The 17,122-nt window shown below is 43.6% G+C and overlaps 1 protein-coding gene across 1 annotated transcript in view; it reads left to right on the plus strand.

The window, feature by feature from the left end:
• The window catches only part of LOC306917398 (nck-associated protein 5-like), a 70,275-nt gene extending 53,422 nt beyond the window's left edge, over positions 1 to 16,853 (plus strand). Inside the window, exons 10-14 of the mRNA XM_079495618.1 lie at positions 1,060 to 1,147; positions 3,265 to 3,352; positions 11,471 to 11,871; positions 15,903 to 16,015; positions 16,831 to 16,853. Of these exons, the coding sequence (XP_079351744.1) occupies positions 1,060 to 1,147; positions 3,265 to 3,352; positions 11,471 to 11,871; positions 15,903 to 15,908 (583 nt within the window). The 3' untranslated portion in view covers positions 15,909 to 16,015; positions 16,831 to 16,853. The remainder of the gene's footprint in view (positions 1 to 1,059; positions 1,148 to 3,264; positions 3,353 to 11,470; positions 11,872 to 15,902; positions 16,016 to 16,830) is intronic.
• The last annotated feature ends 269 nt before the right edge of the window (positions 16,854 to 17,122 follow it).

The following is a 17,122-nucleotide window of genomic DNA, read 5'->3' on the forward strand; positions in this document are numbered from 1 at the left end:
GTTTCCTGTCAGCCTACTGTCTGTCCCTTCAAAAACCAATAAAAGGCGTAAGCCGCAAAAAATATATCTTAAAAAAAAAAAGAAAAAAAAAAGAATATATATTTCAGAGCGAACATTTTGAACTAAAGTATTTGCTTCTGGCGGGTCCCTGGAACTACATATTTTAAGATGGGGGGTCCGTGGTCCAATGGAGATAAGTCTGGGGGTCCTTGACATGAAAAAGATTGAGCACCACTGACATAGAAACATAGGTTTTTCAGAAGAATGTTAAGATTTAGAAGCCTTTTTTTTTATCGACCTCAGTCCAAAATGGATTAACATTCAATGTGTCTGCCTGTCTACATGCCAGTGCATGTGCATCATGCAAGGTGCATCGCTATTAGATATAGCTCTATAATAGAACTATAATATAATATCTAATATATTGTTCTTTTACTGCACTAACATTATTTGACAACTTCAGTTACTAGTTACTTTGTACATTTTGATTATTAATACAAAACATACATTAACAACGTCAGCCCTATGTACATTTCGGGCCCCTACGAAAATAGCAGATCTACAAGCTCACATCGCGACGCTTTGTGAGCTTGTAGATCTGCTATTTTCACACTTTTGCACTTTTACTCGAGTACATATTTAATTCCGGACGTTTACTTGGTACGGAGTATTTCTACATTGAAGTATTGATGCTTTTACTTAATTAAAACATGTGAGTACTTTTTCCGCCACTGCGCTCGCTCGTGTGTGCGTGCGTGTGTGCGTGTGTGCGTGTAACAGAGTGTACGGTGTGCGTCAATGTATTTTTTGTGAGCGACAGAGGAGTGGAAGGGGGGGGGGTGGGGGGGGGTCAATGAGACATATCGACAGGCAGGGTTCACTCTCTCTCTCTCTCTGCCTGCAGACTCTTGATAAAAGAGGACGTCACTGCAGAGAGCCGTCGAACTGATCAAATCTGTGTGTGTGTGTGTGTGTGTGTGTGTGTGTGTGTGTGTGTGTGTGTGTGTGTGTGTGTGTGCGTGTGCGTGTGCGTGTGCGTGTGCGTCCATTCCCTCGCAGGTCGTCTGTGAAGGGCGGTGACTCCCTGGGCCCGACGCTGGCTGCCGAAATGAGAGGCGACATGATGGAGATCTGCACTGATACGGCGGTGGGTATCTTTTATTTTTTTTTATTTTTTTATATATATTCTAAAAAAAGAGAAATGAAGTTGGGAACTTCTGCTTTGCTCCACCCATTCCTAGGGCACGCGTGAGAACATTATGAAAATGACAAAAATATAATCGTCCGGGTGAAAATAACCCGTGTTTATAGTGCTCTAGGGTTAATTCATTTTAACACCCGCACCCCAATACAAACTGACTGCAAAAATAACCTTAATAATAGAGGAAAATATATATCATAAATGAATGAATACTGAAACCAGATATAATCTTTTAGGAAATGTACTATGCATGTACTATGTGTACTATGTAAACTCTTCATTTCCATTTTCCAGCCATTCAGTTGCAAAAAAAAGAATATATATATATATATATATATATATATATATATATATAATTTTTTTTATTTTATTTTAATAATTTGGGGACTCCCCCGAGGGGTCGCGACCCACGTGTTGAGAACCCCTGATCTAGACAGAGGGTGAGACAGTAGAGGACGCCGGAAAGTAAAAGACAAAAGAGAGGAATATGGTGGGAGATGAGCACGTCTCGCTGGCTGCACTATGTGAGGAAACCTAATCCAGGCGATGTGGGCCCTCGATAGCGTGGAAGAGGACTCCTCTTATCACACAGAACTCAATTTAACACCCCGAGCGGCATAAACGGGGTTCTCCGTCCTATCAAATAGCAACGCTCGACGCTCAGGACGGAGATTAATAAAAGGACGGAACTTTATTGATAACAAAAAAACGAGCGCATCGCTTCCACAGGCTGGGAGCGTCTGTTGGGCAACATTCAATGTCATCCAAAATGCCCCCCCCCCTCCCCATTTTAGCGCATGAGACCGAAAATCTTAAAACGTGAATAACTCTTGATCTAAATCATTCCGTCCAATTCCAATGAAAGATTATGTTTTAGACGGGCCGTCGCGGTCCCGTCGCTAGTCGCGTTAGAATTAATCATACCACCCGTTGTTGTCGATCGCCTCGGGGGTGTTTTGGCTACATCTAGCTCCTTCAGCTACGTCCGGGATAGCGCCTGGTGCGTCGCTAAATGTGCTCCGTTGCTGCGAATCGCTGGGCGCTCTGATTTAATGGTCCTAAATACCCCCGGGCGTTCGTGGTGTTAACAAAGAGGCCATTATAATGCCTCTCGCCTGTGTCTTCCCCCCACAGACATACAGACACCAGAGAAAGGGTGCCTCGTGAGCTAGCGTGCGCCTAATACATCAACCCCATCACAACGCATTTCTTTAATTATAAACCAATTTATAGCAAGGCACAGTGCCGAGTGCATCAATTAGGTTATTACTTACTTAACCCATTTTGGGCGGGAACCCCTTTTGGTGTTAGCATTATGTTATGCTTTAGCTATTGAAAAATAGCAGATCTACAAGCTCATAGCGCGCCACCGAGTGGCGTGCTACGAGCTTGTAGGTCTGCTATTTTTGAAAAATCGAAGGACGACTGACATAGAAACACAGCTTTTTCAGAAAACTGTCAGGATGTAGAAGACATTTTTAGAATCTGATCTCAGGTCAAAATGGGTTAATACATTTCAAAGCGAAAGGAGTCACATTAACTGCGGTGAAGTGTGCTTTGGCAATAGACACTGCGAAATCCATCGGCACGGTGCCAGACGGTTTTTAATCCATTTAGACCTGGCACCAGATTCTACAAAATTGTCTTCTTCTAAATCATAACAGTTTGTTTTCTGGAGAAAAAAAAATCTATATCAGTTTGTTCTCAAACTATTTCATGTCAAGGAGCCCCAGAATTATATGTATTTGGCCGCCGACCCCCATCTCAAATTAAAATATGATATTTAACCTACAAGACTCGGTTAAATGCCCATCTAGAAATAATCAGGTATAATGTAGTTGCCTTCGTAATTTTACGCTGAAGATTGTTCCCTGTACTCTGAAACCGCCGGACGCAGATTGATCATTGACACGTCGCACATGAACACTAGTACGTACATACCAGGCAGAACACGTTTTGAGTCCAAAGTGGTGGTAATTCTGTTACCATGACGATGTCAATTGGAATCGAAAGATCTTCCGTCGGGGGAATTAATGTTCAACGTCTTGTCATTTCGCCCTCAGACTTTTATCGTGACTCAGAAGATCAGCCCGAGGGCTGAAAATGAAGAGGCCCTCGTCCCAGAGCCCACTCGCCAAGAACACATGATAGGTAAGGCCTGTGTACTGCTGTAGAACACATGCTAGGTAAGGCCTGTTTGTACTGCTGTAGAACACATGATAGGAAAGGCCTGTTTGTACTGCTGTAGACTATACTAGAACACATGATAGGAAAGGCCTGTTTGTACTGCTGTAGACTATACTAGAACACATGATAGGTAAGGCCTGTTTGTACTGCTGTAGACTATACTAGAGCACATGATAGGTAAGGCCTGTTTGTACTGCTGTAGACTATACTAGAACACATGATAGGTAAGGCCTGTTTGTACTGCTGTAGACTATACTAGAACACATGATAGGTAAGGCCTGTTTGTACTGCTGTAGACTATACTAGAACACATGATAGGTAAGGCCTGTTTGTACTGCTGTAGACTATACTAGAACACATGATAGGTAAGGCCTGTGTACTGCTGTAGACTATACTAGAACACATGATAGGTAAGGCCTGTGTACTGCTGTAGAACACATGATAGGTAAGGCCTGTGTGCTGCTGTAGACTATACTAGAACACATGCTAGGTAAGGCCTGTGTACTGCTGTAGACTATACTAGAACACATGCTAGGTAAGGCCTGTGTACTGCTGTAGACTATACTAGAACACATGATAGGTAAGGCCTGTGTACTGCTGTAGACTATACTAGAACACATGATAGGTAAGACCTGTTTGTACTGCTGTAGACTATACTAGAACACATGATAGGTAAGGCCTGTGTACTGCTGTAGACTATACTAGAACACATGATAGGTAAGGCCTGTGTACTGCTGTAGAACACATGATAGGTAAGGCCTGTGTACTGCTGTAGACTATACTAGAGCACATGATAGGTAAGGCCTGTTTGTACTGCTGTAGACTATACTAGAACACATGATAGGTAAGGCCTGTTTGTACTGCTGTAGACTATACTAGAACACATGATAGGTAAGGCCTGTTTGTACTGCAGACTATACTAGAACACATGATAGGTAAGGCCTGTTTGTACTGCTGTAGACTATACTAGAACACATGATAGGTAAGGCCTGTGTACTGCTGTAGACTATACTAGAGCACATGATAGGTAAGGCCTGTGTGCTGCTGTAGACTATACTAGAGCACATGATAGGTAAGGCCTGTGTGCTGCTGTAGACTATACTAGAGCACATGATAGGTAAGGCCTGTGTACTGCTGTAGACTATACTAGAGCACATGATAGGTAAGGCCTGTGTACTGCTGTAGACTATACTAGAGCACATGATAGGTAAGGCCTGTGTGCTGCTGTAGACTATACTAGAGCACATGATAGGTAAGGCCTGTGTGCTGCTGTAGACTATACTAGAGCACATGATAGGTAAGGCCTGTGTACTGCTGTAGACTATACTAGAGCACATGATAGGTAAGGCCTGTGTACTGCTGTAGACTATACTAGAGCACATGATAGGTAAGGCCTGTGTGCTGCTGTAGACTATACTAGAGCACATGATAGGTAAGGCCTGTGTACTGCTGTAGACTATACTAGAGCACATGATAGGTAAGGCCTGTGTACTGCTGTAGACTATACTAGAGCACATGATAGGTAAGGCCTGTGTACTGCTGTAGACTATACTAGAACACATGATAGGTAAGGCCTGTTTGTACTGCTGTAGACTATACTAGAACACATGATAGGTAAGGCCTGTTTGTACTGCTGTAGAACACAAGGAAAATGGAGGGTTACTCTTGGGGTACTCTGGTCCATGAGTACAGCATATAGGGTTTAACTGTTTAACAGATTTTGGGCAGGAACCCCTTTTGGTGTTTTAAGCATTATGTTATACTTTAGCTATTGAAAAATAGCAGATCTACAAGCTTGTAGCGCGGCACCGTGTGCCGTGATACGAGCTTGTAGTTCTGCTATTTTTGAAAAATTGTGAAAATGTAGTGCACAGTGAACGTTTTTAACTCAAATCTTTGCTTCTGGGTGGGTCCCTGGAAAAAACATATTCTCAGATGGGGGTCGGCCGTGGCCAATTTCATATATTTTTTGGGGTCCTTGACATGAAAATGTTTGAGAGCGACTGGCATAGAAGCATGAGGTCAGGATTTAGAAGGCATTAGTAGAATCGTCCTCAGGTCTCAATGGGTTAACAGATTTTGTCCACTGCAATAATTATACCCCATAAGTGTGGATAAATGATTGGGGTCACACAGAGGTGTGCTAGTCAGTGATTGCTGTGTCACGGCCGGGGTCAAACCGTCAAATTTGATTCTGAGCGTTTGAATGAGTTGCAGGCAATTTGAATGAATAATCCCTGACAATAATTATGATGAGCACTACTTACTGGCTGCTTTAGTGTACACACACACACAGCAATGTTTGCAGTTCCGCCTGGAGAATGGAAGGTTGGCATAATTGGCTGTTTACTGGATGCTTCATTGCGCCACACTTTACCACTCAGTGGAATGTTTTAGGCCTTGGCTGTCAACCGCATTGTGTTGATTTCATCGACTACTATGACGAAAATTGTTCGTCGACTACCTTTTTTCACTGACAAACTAAATGGAAACAACATGAAAACTAAGCTACGATGACTAGAACTAAGACTAGAATATATTGACAATTTCGTCAATAAATCAAAACTAGACTAAAATGGACAAGTGGACCATGAAGAGATCCAGTATAAGTAGGCCTAAAAGACAAGTCATTTTACCCTTGTTTGCATGCTGACAATAGCCGATCTACAAGCTCACAACATTGTGAGCTTGTAGTCGACTAAATCAACTATAGATTTAGTCGACAAAAATCTTGTGATATGCAGTCGACTAAAACTAGACTAACTAAAACTAACTAAAACATTCCAGGTGACTGAAATGTGACTAAAAACTAAATTAAATCTATTCGATACTATGACTAAAACTCTAAATGTTGCTGTAAAAAATCGACACTGCTCAGAGATGAGTTTTCATCTCTGCGGTAACAATAAAGTTCTTTAGGGCGTAAAAGTAATTTTGTTTAGTTTATTTTTGTATTAATTTCTTTCTTTCTATCGTTACATAAGCAGCGTTCGGGGGCTGTTGGAAACGTATCCCTCTCTACCAGCTAGGGGTTATAGTTTCTTCAACTTTTCTTTGCTCCTGCAGTGAAAAGGAAAATGTGCTATTAGTGAATTAGTTGCACAGTTGTCAAATTATTCCACCAAATAGTTTTGACACGGGCCAGTCTCCAAGCGGCAGTGGAAACGAACCTCCTGTGGTGGACCGGGGCCAGATCTTATGCTTAATCGTTCCTCTATTCTAATTAAACTATATGGCATTTTTACATTTCTGCCAGCTAAGCACATCTACTCTGTATGTGAATTAAATGTCTCATAAAGGTTTCAGCTGTGATTACTTATCGTCTAGCTGTGCATTTGCCCCTAATGCCTTCTCGAGTCATGTAGCATGGCTTATATATGGGAGCATTAATTCTATCAATAGCTTTAATACACCCAGGGTATAGTTGGATATAGATTTAGTTTGATTGATTGAATACTTTATTAGTTCAGAGAAGGGGGGGCTCTGACTCATAAAGGGGCTAGGGAACGTTACAGCTATGCTGCGAAATATGAGCTAAGTGTACCGTAATCACAGTAATCCTTAATCATATATATTCCGTCATATTCGAGGGCTTTTGGAGAGAACGTCATGGCCCTCCATCTGTGTGTAGAATCACTGTGGGGCTTGTTATGCAATCTCTTGTGTTGGCTTCAGGCTTATAGTGACAAAGAAGCAGAAGGTCAAGGTTGCATTTTCGTTCTTTCACCTTTATCTATTCAGGGAAGTCAATTGAGAACCAGCTCTCTTTTACAATGACGCTTTGATTACACTGTACATGACAAACATTATTGAACACATTACAAGAATAAAATATAATAAAATAAACAATTCAGATTGAACAAGTACAGCTATATGTCAAATTATTCCAAACAAGACATTTAACCCATTTAGACCTGACGTCGAAATTTAAAAAATGTCTTTCCTGAACATGTTTCTATGTCAGTTGTTCTCAAACATATTCATGTCAAGGAACCCCAAATATATATGACATTGGCCGCTGACCCCCATCTGAAAATATGTAGTTCCAGGGACCCTCTCGGTAGCAAAGATTTGAGTTAAAAACTCGCTCTGAAAGAACATATATTCAAAGATTTCAGGCACATTTTCACGATTTTTCAAAAATAGCAGACCTACAAGCTCGTAGTGCGCCACTCGGTGGCGCGCTATGAGCTTGTAGATCTGCTATTTTTCAATAGCTAAATTATTATATATTATATAACATAATGTTTAAAACACCAGAAGGGGTTCCCACCCAAAATGGGTTAAATCGATCAAGTGAAATGAAAGGCAGTCTTACCCAGTTCAGAATTAATATCAAGGATTTCTAATAGAAAGTAGTCTTGGGAACGGGTGTGATGATTGCTTTAGGCTATAATAGACTGCAAAAGATAATTAGGTCATTATAAGTAAGGCTTTATAGATACAAATTATTATTTGGTACCCAATATTTTCCCAAAGCTAAAGAACTCGCGTGAATTACGTTCACTACCTGGTATAGCTCTCATCTCAACACATCATCTATAGCCTTGACATCTGGAGGTGAATCGGTTGGAATGCACCGTATATGTTTGTTGGAGGAGGCAGAATAACGTACGTTGTACTGCAGCTTCTCAGATATACAAATAATATCATCAATTATGAAATGTTCTCGGCAAGGAGAGCTCCCCCCCCCCACCCCCCCGTGGGTGAAGTACTGTACATGAGTTCTTTGAGGATAACGTTGCATTTAGGCCCTTTTTTTGCTTCATAAATAAATAGATCATTTCTTTTAATGGTTGCCCTCACGGTGAACCTTTTGTTTTGTTTTTGTTTTGGAAGCTTTATATACTGAATATACGTGAATCATTTTGAGTGTGGATGGAAAAGACAATGCTTATTATTATTATTCCACAGAGTTAAAAAACACTTTGATTTGCTGCTCGGGGGAAATGCTCATCACGAGGAGCCATTTCTTCGCTGTCCTCTCCTCTATCGGGGGGGGGGGGGGGGGGGGGGGGGGGGGGAAGACGACGGCACTTTACGGGCAAGGAGACGGGATTGATGAAATCGACCCGACCTCTTTTGAAAATAGAAAAAGCTAGGTTTGCTCCCTCCCAGAGCTCTATATCACGTGCTTTGCTTGGGCCATGATGCCATATCACGATATCATCTCTCCATCATGTTATGTTAAAAGAACCGACACCTTGAAAAAGGAGTCGTCTCTTCCGAGGCCAATCGCGGGAAGGCGACGGACCGCCACGCGGCTCCACGCCGGCGCCGTCTGCGTGCGCGAGGGTCGGTCCGCGCGGGTGACTCCGCAGTGCGGCACAGTGCAAGGCTTAGCGCATTTAGACCTGATACTATAGATTCTACAAAATGTCTTCTAAATCCTAACAAGTTTGTTTGAAAATCCTTTGTTTCTGTGTCAGTGGTTCTCAAACTATTTCATGTCAATGACCCCTAGAATTATATGTATTTGGCCGCCAACCCCCATCTGAAAATATGTTGTTCCCCCAGAAGCAAAGATTTGAGCTAAAAACGAACTCTGAAAGAATATATTCAAACATTTCGGCCACGTTTTCACGATTTTTCAAAAATAGCAGACCTACAAGCTCGTAGCGCGGCACTCGGTGCCGCGCTATGAGCTTGTAGATCTGCTATTTTTTAACAGCTAAAGTATAACATAATGCTTTAAAAAAAACACCAAAAGGGGATCCCGTCCTGAACGGGTTATAACACTGCAGCCAGCAACACACAAACAGCTTGTTAATTGAAGAGTGAAGAAATGTACTGGGTCCTTTTTTTTTTTTTTACCCAAATCCTGTCGCTTAGTCAAAGTGTGTAGAGTTTGGTAATTAGCTCAGTGTCGGTCATTATCATTCACACTTACAGGGATTTGGGATTGTGCTGAACGGCAATCCATCTGTTCCACCCCAAGTCAGGACTCTGCAAACTGTGTATTCTAAATGGACTCACCATCTGTTCATTCTGTTGCCTCTCGCTGTAGTTTGTCTCTGTTTTTACGACTCAATTCCACTTTCCAGAGTGTCCTTTTTAGCTAGTGGTTCCCACCACACACATGGCTACTGCTGTTGTCCTGCGACGTCCCCTTATCATTCACTAAACTCACCCCACACAGCTACTGCTGTTGTTGTCCTGCGACGTCCACTTATCATTCACTAAACTCACCCCACACAGCTACTGCTGTTGCCCTGCGACGTCCACTTATCATTCACTAAACTCACCCCACACAGCTACTGCTGTTGTCCTGCGACGTCCACTTATCATTCACTAAACTCACCCCACACAGCTACTGCTGTTGTCCTGCGACGTCCACTTATCATTCACTACACTCACCCCACACAGCTACTGCTGTTGCCCTGCAACGTCTCCTTATCATTCACTAAACTCACCCCACACAGCTACTGCTGTTGCCCTGCGACGTCCCCTTATCATTCACTAAACTCACCCCACACAGCTACTGCTGTTGCCCTGCGACGTCCCCTTATCATTCACTAAACTCACCCCACACAGCTACTGCTGTTGCCCTGCGACGTCCCCTTATAGTTCACTAAACTATAAACTTGTCTCCAGAGTATGTTTTGCACTCTGTCCGTGTGTGTGAGGCCATAACGGCCTGTTATAGCGCCACCAGGAGGCCGACTTTTGTAAAACAATTGTTGTCCAAAAATCCCGCAAATCGTTTCACAGTATCTCTATAGTCATGTGCTCAAGGCAGATCTGTCCGATATTTCATATTCCATCCTGATTGGCTAACATTGGCTTTCAAAGTTTGCAGGATTGGCCCGTTTTGAACAAAAAGCCTCAAATCATGAACGCAGCGTGCAATTTACGTGAAATCTTTCACAGACGAACTTCCTACTAGGCTGAGGAATATATCCCACCCTTTTCACATTGGCTTATTATAGCGCCACCAGGAGGCCACATTCTAGTTTAGCTATTTTGTCATACAATGAAGGGTTTACCAGTAGGCTATGATGTCATCAACATGACATAATAATGTATTCCTTGTCTCTCTCTCTCTCTCTCTCTCTCTCTCTCTCTCTCTCTCTCTCTCTCGTAATTAATTGGCCCTCAAGGTGTTCTGTTTACCCACCACCCCTTCCACTGCATGTGAATCCACACATACACGCACGTGCACACACACACACACACGCACCATGCACACACAAAAATCTTTTGAAAATAGCAGTTCTACAAGCTTGTAATAAATATACTCAAAGGAAAGTACAAACACCTCAAAACTACAATACTACAATACCTCAAAACTACAATACTACAATACCTCAATACTGAGTAATGAGGAATATACTACAGGAATATACTACACTACTACAATACTACAGAACTACAATACTGCAATACTACAGAACTACAATACTACAGAACTACAATACTACAGAACTACAATACTACAATACCTCAAAACTACAATACTAAAGAACTACACTACTACAGAACTACAATAGTACAGAACTACAATAATACAATACCTCAAAACTACAATACTACAGATCTACAATACTACAATACCTCAAAACTACAATACTACAATACCTCAAAACTACACTACTACAGAACTACAATACTACAGAACCACCCCAGAACTACAATACTACAGAACTACAATACTACAATACCTCAAAACTACAATACCACAGAACTACACTACTACAGAACTACAATACTACAGAACTACTACAGAACTACAATACTACAGAACTACAATACTACTGCACTTTACACAACCCCCCCGCCACCCACACACACAGACAGACACAGACAGACAGACAGACAGACAGACAGACAGACAGACAGACAGACAGACAGACAGACAGACAGACAGACACACACACACACACACACACACACACACACACACACACACACACACACGATGCCCCACGATTTCCCACGTCGATTGTTCCTCCGTCCTTCTTGCTTTTCCCTTGGCTGTGACATCATCATCATCATCACACCTCTCTCCTCCCCGTGTCCTGACCCCTCCCCCCTCCCCACCCCTCCCTTCCCCCCCCCCCTCCCCTCCCCCTCCCCCTCTAGGCTCGGGGGGCTGTCAGATGAGGACCCTGGACAGCGGCATCGGCACCTTCCCCCTCCCCGACTCTGTCGCCCGCGGCGCCGGCAGTCGCGGCGGCGGTGGCTCCTCCCACCACGTCCCCAAGTCCGAGTCCAGCCCCGGGCGGGTCACCTGCACCGCCGCCGAGACCCCCCCCTCATCTCCCCCCCACCACCTCCACCCGACCACCTCCACGCCGCCCCACCACCCAGACGTCAAAGTGCCTTCCTCCTCCCTCCTCCTCCTCCCCAAAAGTCGCCTGCCCTTGCCTCCCCCCCCCGGCCGCCACCCGCTGGGACCCTGGGCCACTCCCTGTCCGACCCCACGTCGGAGACCCTCCTCAGCAGCCAGAGCCGCCTCCCCAAACCCACCGCCACCACCTCAGGTGAGAGTGATTGATTGATTGATTGAACATTTTATTTCACAGTATGTAGAATGAAAGCACAGGTCAATACAAAAACTGTGGACGATTACAATTTGACTTCTAAACACAAGTTGCTCGAGTTAATTAATTGTTCCCTGCGATCCGCGAGTTGCCCGAGTTATGTTTTCATTGTTTAATCCAGTTTTTAATCAGTTTTAATCCACCGGACAGAATGGGATATGAGACGCGTGCGTCATCGCAAAAAGGTCTGTCGCTCCGGGCGTGCAAAGTGTTCTGGGTAATTCCTGCTCCGTTCTGTTGTTGTGGTCGGCACTTTTGGAACACTTTTCAACACTACAACAACCCATTTTGACCTGAGATCAGATTCTAAAAATGTCTTCTACATCTTGACAGTTTTCTGAAAAAGCTATGTTTCTATGTCAGTCGTTCTGCTATTTTTCAATAGCTAAAGCATAACATAGTGCTAACACCAAAAGGGGTTCCCGCCCAAAATGTGTTTTAAAGTGGATTTTCAAGGAACTCAGCGGTCGGTGCAGTGGCTGTTCAAAGGTATAACTTTAAACATAGGCAGTCTAGCCTGAAAGACGGCCGTAAATGGTCCGCAGTCAACCTGTTAAGCACTCAACGCTTTTTGTTTACAACATGGTCCAGCATTGTCAATTCATCAGAACATTTAGAGACGTACAAATGTACACTTCTATAAAATATAAAGAAAGGGGGGGAAAAACATGTACAGTATGGGGAAAAAAGCGGTGGGGCGGGTTGGGACTCAGACTTTCTGTCCTGCACCAAAACATTCTCACTCACGAAACGATGGGATGAATAGGTCAGTGTGGATTTCATAGCTAAGATGACTAAAACGATAAGACTAAATATATTGCCAATTTCGTCGACTGAAAATCGTATGATATTTAGTCGACTGAAACTAGACTAACTATTAAAACATTTCAGATGACTAAAATATGACTAAAACTGAATGACATTTTAGTCGTAGACATTTAAAGGACTGTGACTAAATAAAAGCATTTGCTGCGCACGCACGCACGCACGCACGCACGCACGCACGCACGCACGCACGCACGCACGCACGCACGCACGCACACACACACACACACACACCCGTAAAAACATCTTTAAGAGTCTGCATATTAAATTTCACCTCATGGGGTCATTATTAGGAAGTCTTCAAGTCAGTAATTAGTTTAATGTGTTTAATCTCGCCGCACTCTATTTTATTTACCATGTATTGGTTTGTCTAAGAAGCGTTTAGTTCTTTACTCCACTCTGCAGTTCAAAGTGTTTTCATTGATAGCCGTAAAACGCTCTTCTCGTCTCAAGGTTGCACAATATGAATAATGTATTTACTGTAGAGTACTGTATAGAGCCGTCTCTGCTCTGAAGTCATTTTTCATTGATTTTTCTTTTTCCTGCATGAATTGAATGAATTATTTAAATCCAGTTTTCTGAAAAACCTATGTTTCTATGTCAGTGGTGCTCGACCTCTTTCATGTCAAGGACCCCCCAGAATTATATGTAATTTGCTGCTGACCACCATCTGAAAATATGTTGTTCAAAATGTTGAAATTACAGTGAGATTCTGTGGACAAAAAGAAAACCCTGCTATTTTCGGACAGATTGGCCGATCCTGTCCTTTTTGTTTCATAGGACAGTGGTTCCCAAAGTGGGGTCCGGGGACCCCCAGGGGTCCTTGAGGGAGTTCCAGGGGGTCCATTTGGTTCCATTTGTACACTCTCAGAGTTAAATCAGCATTGATTTTACAATATAAATTGGGGATCTAAGAGATAGAAACATTAAATGGGGGTCCGTAGCCTAATGCATGTCAAACTGGGAGGTCCTTGACATTAAAATGGTGAGAATCACTGCTAGAGCCGTCAAAATCTCTCTTATGGGGGTCCCTGCAGGCATATATCTTGTAATGGGGGCTAATTAGTGTCAATTCGGGGGGTCCTTGACAAGAAAATGTTTGGGAACCACTGTCATCCTAGGATATGAATGTCATAACGTGCAGCAGCACCACCACAGCCCTCCGGGGATTAGCACTGCGGTCTAATGCAATTAAAAGTGCAGGTCAGCGTATTCATAGATCATAAAGCGCCTTTAACCCCTGGGCTGCGGCTGCGCTCCGCTCAGCAGAGGGCGGGAGGCAATCTGATGACTTATTAGAGACACACTCGGAGATGAGAGATCACACCTCCGAGGACATTAAAGCCCCCACGCTGCCGCGTCTGTTTTCACACCAGCACAGAGAGCCGTGGGTGGCTGCCAGTGACCGCGTTCACACTACACTAGACCTACAGCACGCCATGTTTCTCTTAACCCGTTTCAAGGACGCGTTTCAAGCATTAGCTGTTGAAAAATTGCAGATCTACAAGCTTGTTAGAAAGGCTCCAAAGATAATATAAGTCGAGTACCACCTTAAAGGGGAATTCCACTCATTTTCAACCTTTTACCATGTCATTAATATAACTTAAAGCTGTTGTGTGGAAATAATAAAAAAGTCCCCCCATTCTGTGTTTCCTAGAACTGGAGGTCTGAAAGAAATCATTAGAATGAAACACAGAATGGGGGGACTTTTTTTTATAGAGCTTTAAGGTATATTAATGACATAGTAAAATGTTGAAAATGAGTGGAATTCCCCTTTAAGAACTGTTCAGAGCATTGTACCTGCTACCTAAGTGTGCAATGCATTGTGGGTCATCATTCCAGTGTGGGAGCGGTGAATGCAAGTCCAATTAGTTCACTCGTCTCCGCTATAGGAACTTTCATTATTATGCAGCATTGCAGTGCCAGTGTGTGTCCTTGACAAATGTATAAGTTCATTATTGCATTCAGTAATGTGATTATTATAGCATTCCTGCCGTTTCTGTATGTTTATTTAGTCTCTGATGCTGGTTTGATTGACAGTGATTTATTACCTCGTTCCTTCATGTCAATCTGGTCACACACACACACACACACACACATTTTATATATATATATAATGTATGTATAACTGTTAAAACAGACAATTAAAGTCCATGTACAACAGCGCAGTAGGCTTTGAGACCGTCAGCGAGTGCTTAGTCATTTGGGGGGGTGGGGGGGGGGGGGGGGGGGTCGAGGCGACAGCATAAATCTGATGTTAGTTTGTGCGTTGCCAAAGAGTCATACTGGAGCTGCAAACAACCGCGGGTGGATGACGCTAATGTTTCACAGAGCGTTGAATAGAACACACAACACAACTCTCTCTCTCGATCTGCCACGTACCGTGCGTCTCAGTCGCAGATGAATGGTTGTGCGGAGGGCGTTTGGAGAGGAGGCACGATGTGCAAGACGTGCAGCGTTGGTGTTCTATACGAGTGACTCATATAGAACACAATAACACAGTGTTTTGTCTGTTTGTCCTATAGTGTAAATTAAAAGTTTGTTTCGGCATCTTGCAGTGATGTAAATGTAATGTAATGTAATGAGTCCCGGGATGCAGGGCTGGTCTTTTAGATGAGTCCCAGGATGCAGGGCTGGTCTTTTAGATGAGTCCCAGGATGCAGGGCTGGTCTTTTAGATGAGTCCCAGGGGCATTTGATGAGTCCCACTTCAACGACGTTAGGTGTCATATTTTTGCCATTTTTACAAATTGCAGTTATATTCAAAGTAGAAAACAGAAGAAGAAATGATTATTATATAACTAAAGCTAGCAAAATAAACTAGAATAAAAAACAGTACAGTAGTACAGTAGTGCATCCCGTGGATGCAGAGGTCGTTGTTTTATTGTGTCCCTTAACTATAAACTGCGTTTTGGGATGCAAAATGCACACTATTTTATATCAGAGCGCGGAGCCCCGTTAGAAAATATTTTGTGCCAGGGAACCTGCGTGCGTGCGTGTGTGCGTGCGTGCGTGCGTGCGTGCGTGCGTGCGTGCGTGCGTGCGTGCGTGCGTGCGTGCGTGCGTGCGTAAACGTGTCTGCCGTGTGTGTGTTTGTACTATACGAATTACTCACATCATCATGTTGTCTTCTCTCTGTTGGAACAGATGTGATCCGCTCAAAGAGGCTGAGTCAGAGTGAACCACGCAGCGCCAACCCTTCTTCCACTGACGCCATCGAGAGAACCGCAAGAACCACCAGGGACCACCATTTACCCAGGGTAAGAGTCTAATGAACCAATAAGGACCACCATTTACCCAGGGTAAGAGTCTAATGAACCAATAAGGACCACCATTTACCCAGGGTAAGAGTCTAATGAACCAATAAGGACCACCATTTACCCAGGGTAAGAGTCTAATGAACCAATAAGGACCACCATTTACCCAGGGTAAGAGTCTAATGAACCAATAAGGACCACCATTTACCCCAGGGTAAGAGTCTAATGAACCAATAAGGACCACCATTTACCCAGGATAAGAGTCTAATGAACCAATAAGGACCACCATTTACCCAGGGTAAGAGTCTAATGAACCAATAAGGACCACCATTTACCCAGGGTAAGAGTCTAATGAACCAATAAGGACCACCATTTACCCAGGGTAAGAGTCTAATGAACCAATAAGGACCTCCATTTACCCAGGGTAAGAGTCTAATGAACCAATAAGGACCTCCATTTACCCAGGGTAAGAGTCTAATGAACCAATAAGGACCTCCATTTACCCAGGGTAAGAGTCTAATGCACCAATAAGGACCTCCATTTACCCAGGGTAAGAGTCTAATGAACCAATAAGGACCACCATTTACCCAGGGTAAGAGTCTAATGAACCAATAAGGACCACCATTTACCCAGGGTAAGAGTCTAATGAACCAATACGGACCACCATTTACCCAGGGTAAGAGTCTAATGAACCAATAAGGACCACCATTTACCCAGGGTAAGAGTCTAATGAACCAATAAGGATCACCATTTACCCAGGGTAAGAGTTTAATGTGTTTGTGTTCTCATGTGACCCCTTGACCTCTCTCTGTGAACAGGACAGGACCCTGAGAGTGTGCACGTACCCCCCCGAGAGTACCGTGAGAGTGTGCACGTACCCCCCTGGCAGCAGCAGCAGCGACTCGGACACTGAGGCTGAGAGCAGCGAGAGCACGCTGAGCTCGCCTCACAAAACTCTGACCCACCAACCCACGGAGAGCAACTCAGGTCAGCAGAGCTTTTTTTTCACCGAGGAGCCCGTCGTCATGTTTGTGAACTTCTCTGCTCGTCTCCCTAGAAGCAATACTGTCTTATGTCGTCGCTGAAACCAATGTATCTCCTTTTTTCAAC

The sequence above is a fragment of the Electrona antarctica genome, assembly GCF_951216825.1.
Source record: "Electrona antarctica genome assembly, chromosome: 24".
NCBI lineage: Eukaryota > Metazoa > Chordata > Actinopteri > Myctophiformes > Myctophidae > Electrona > Electrona antarctica.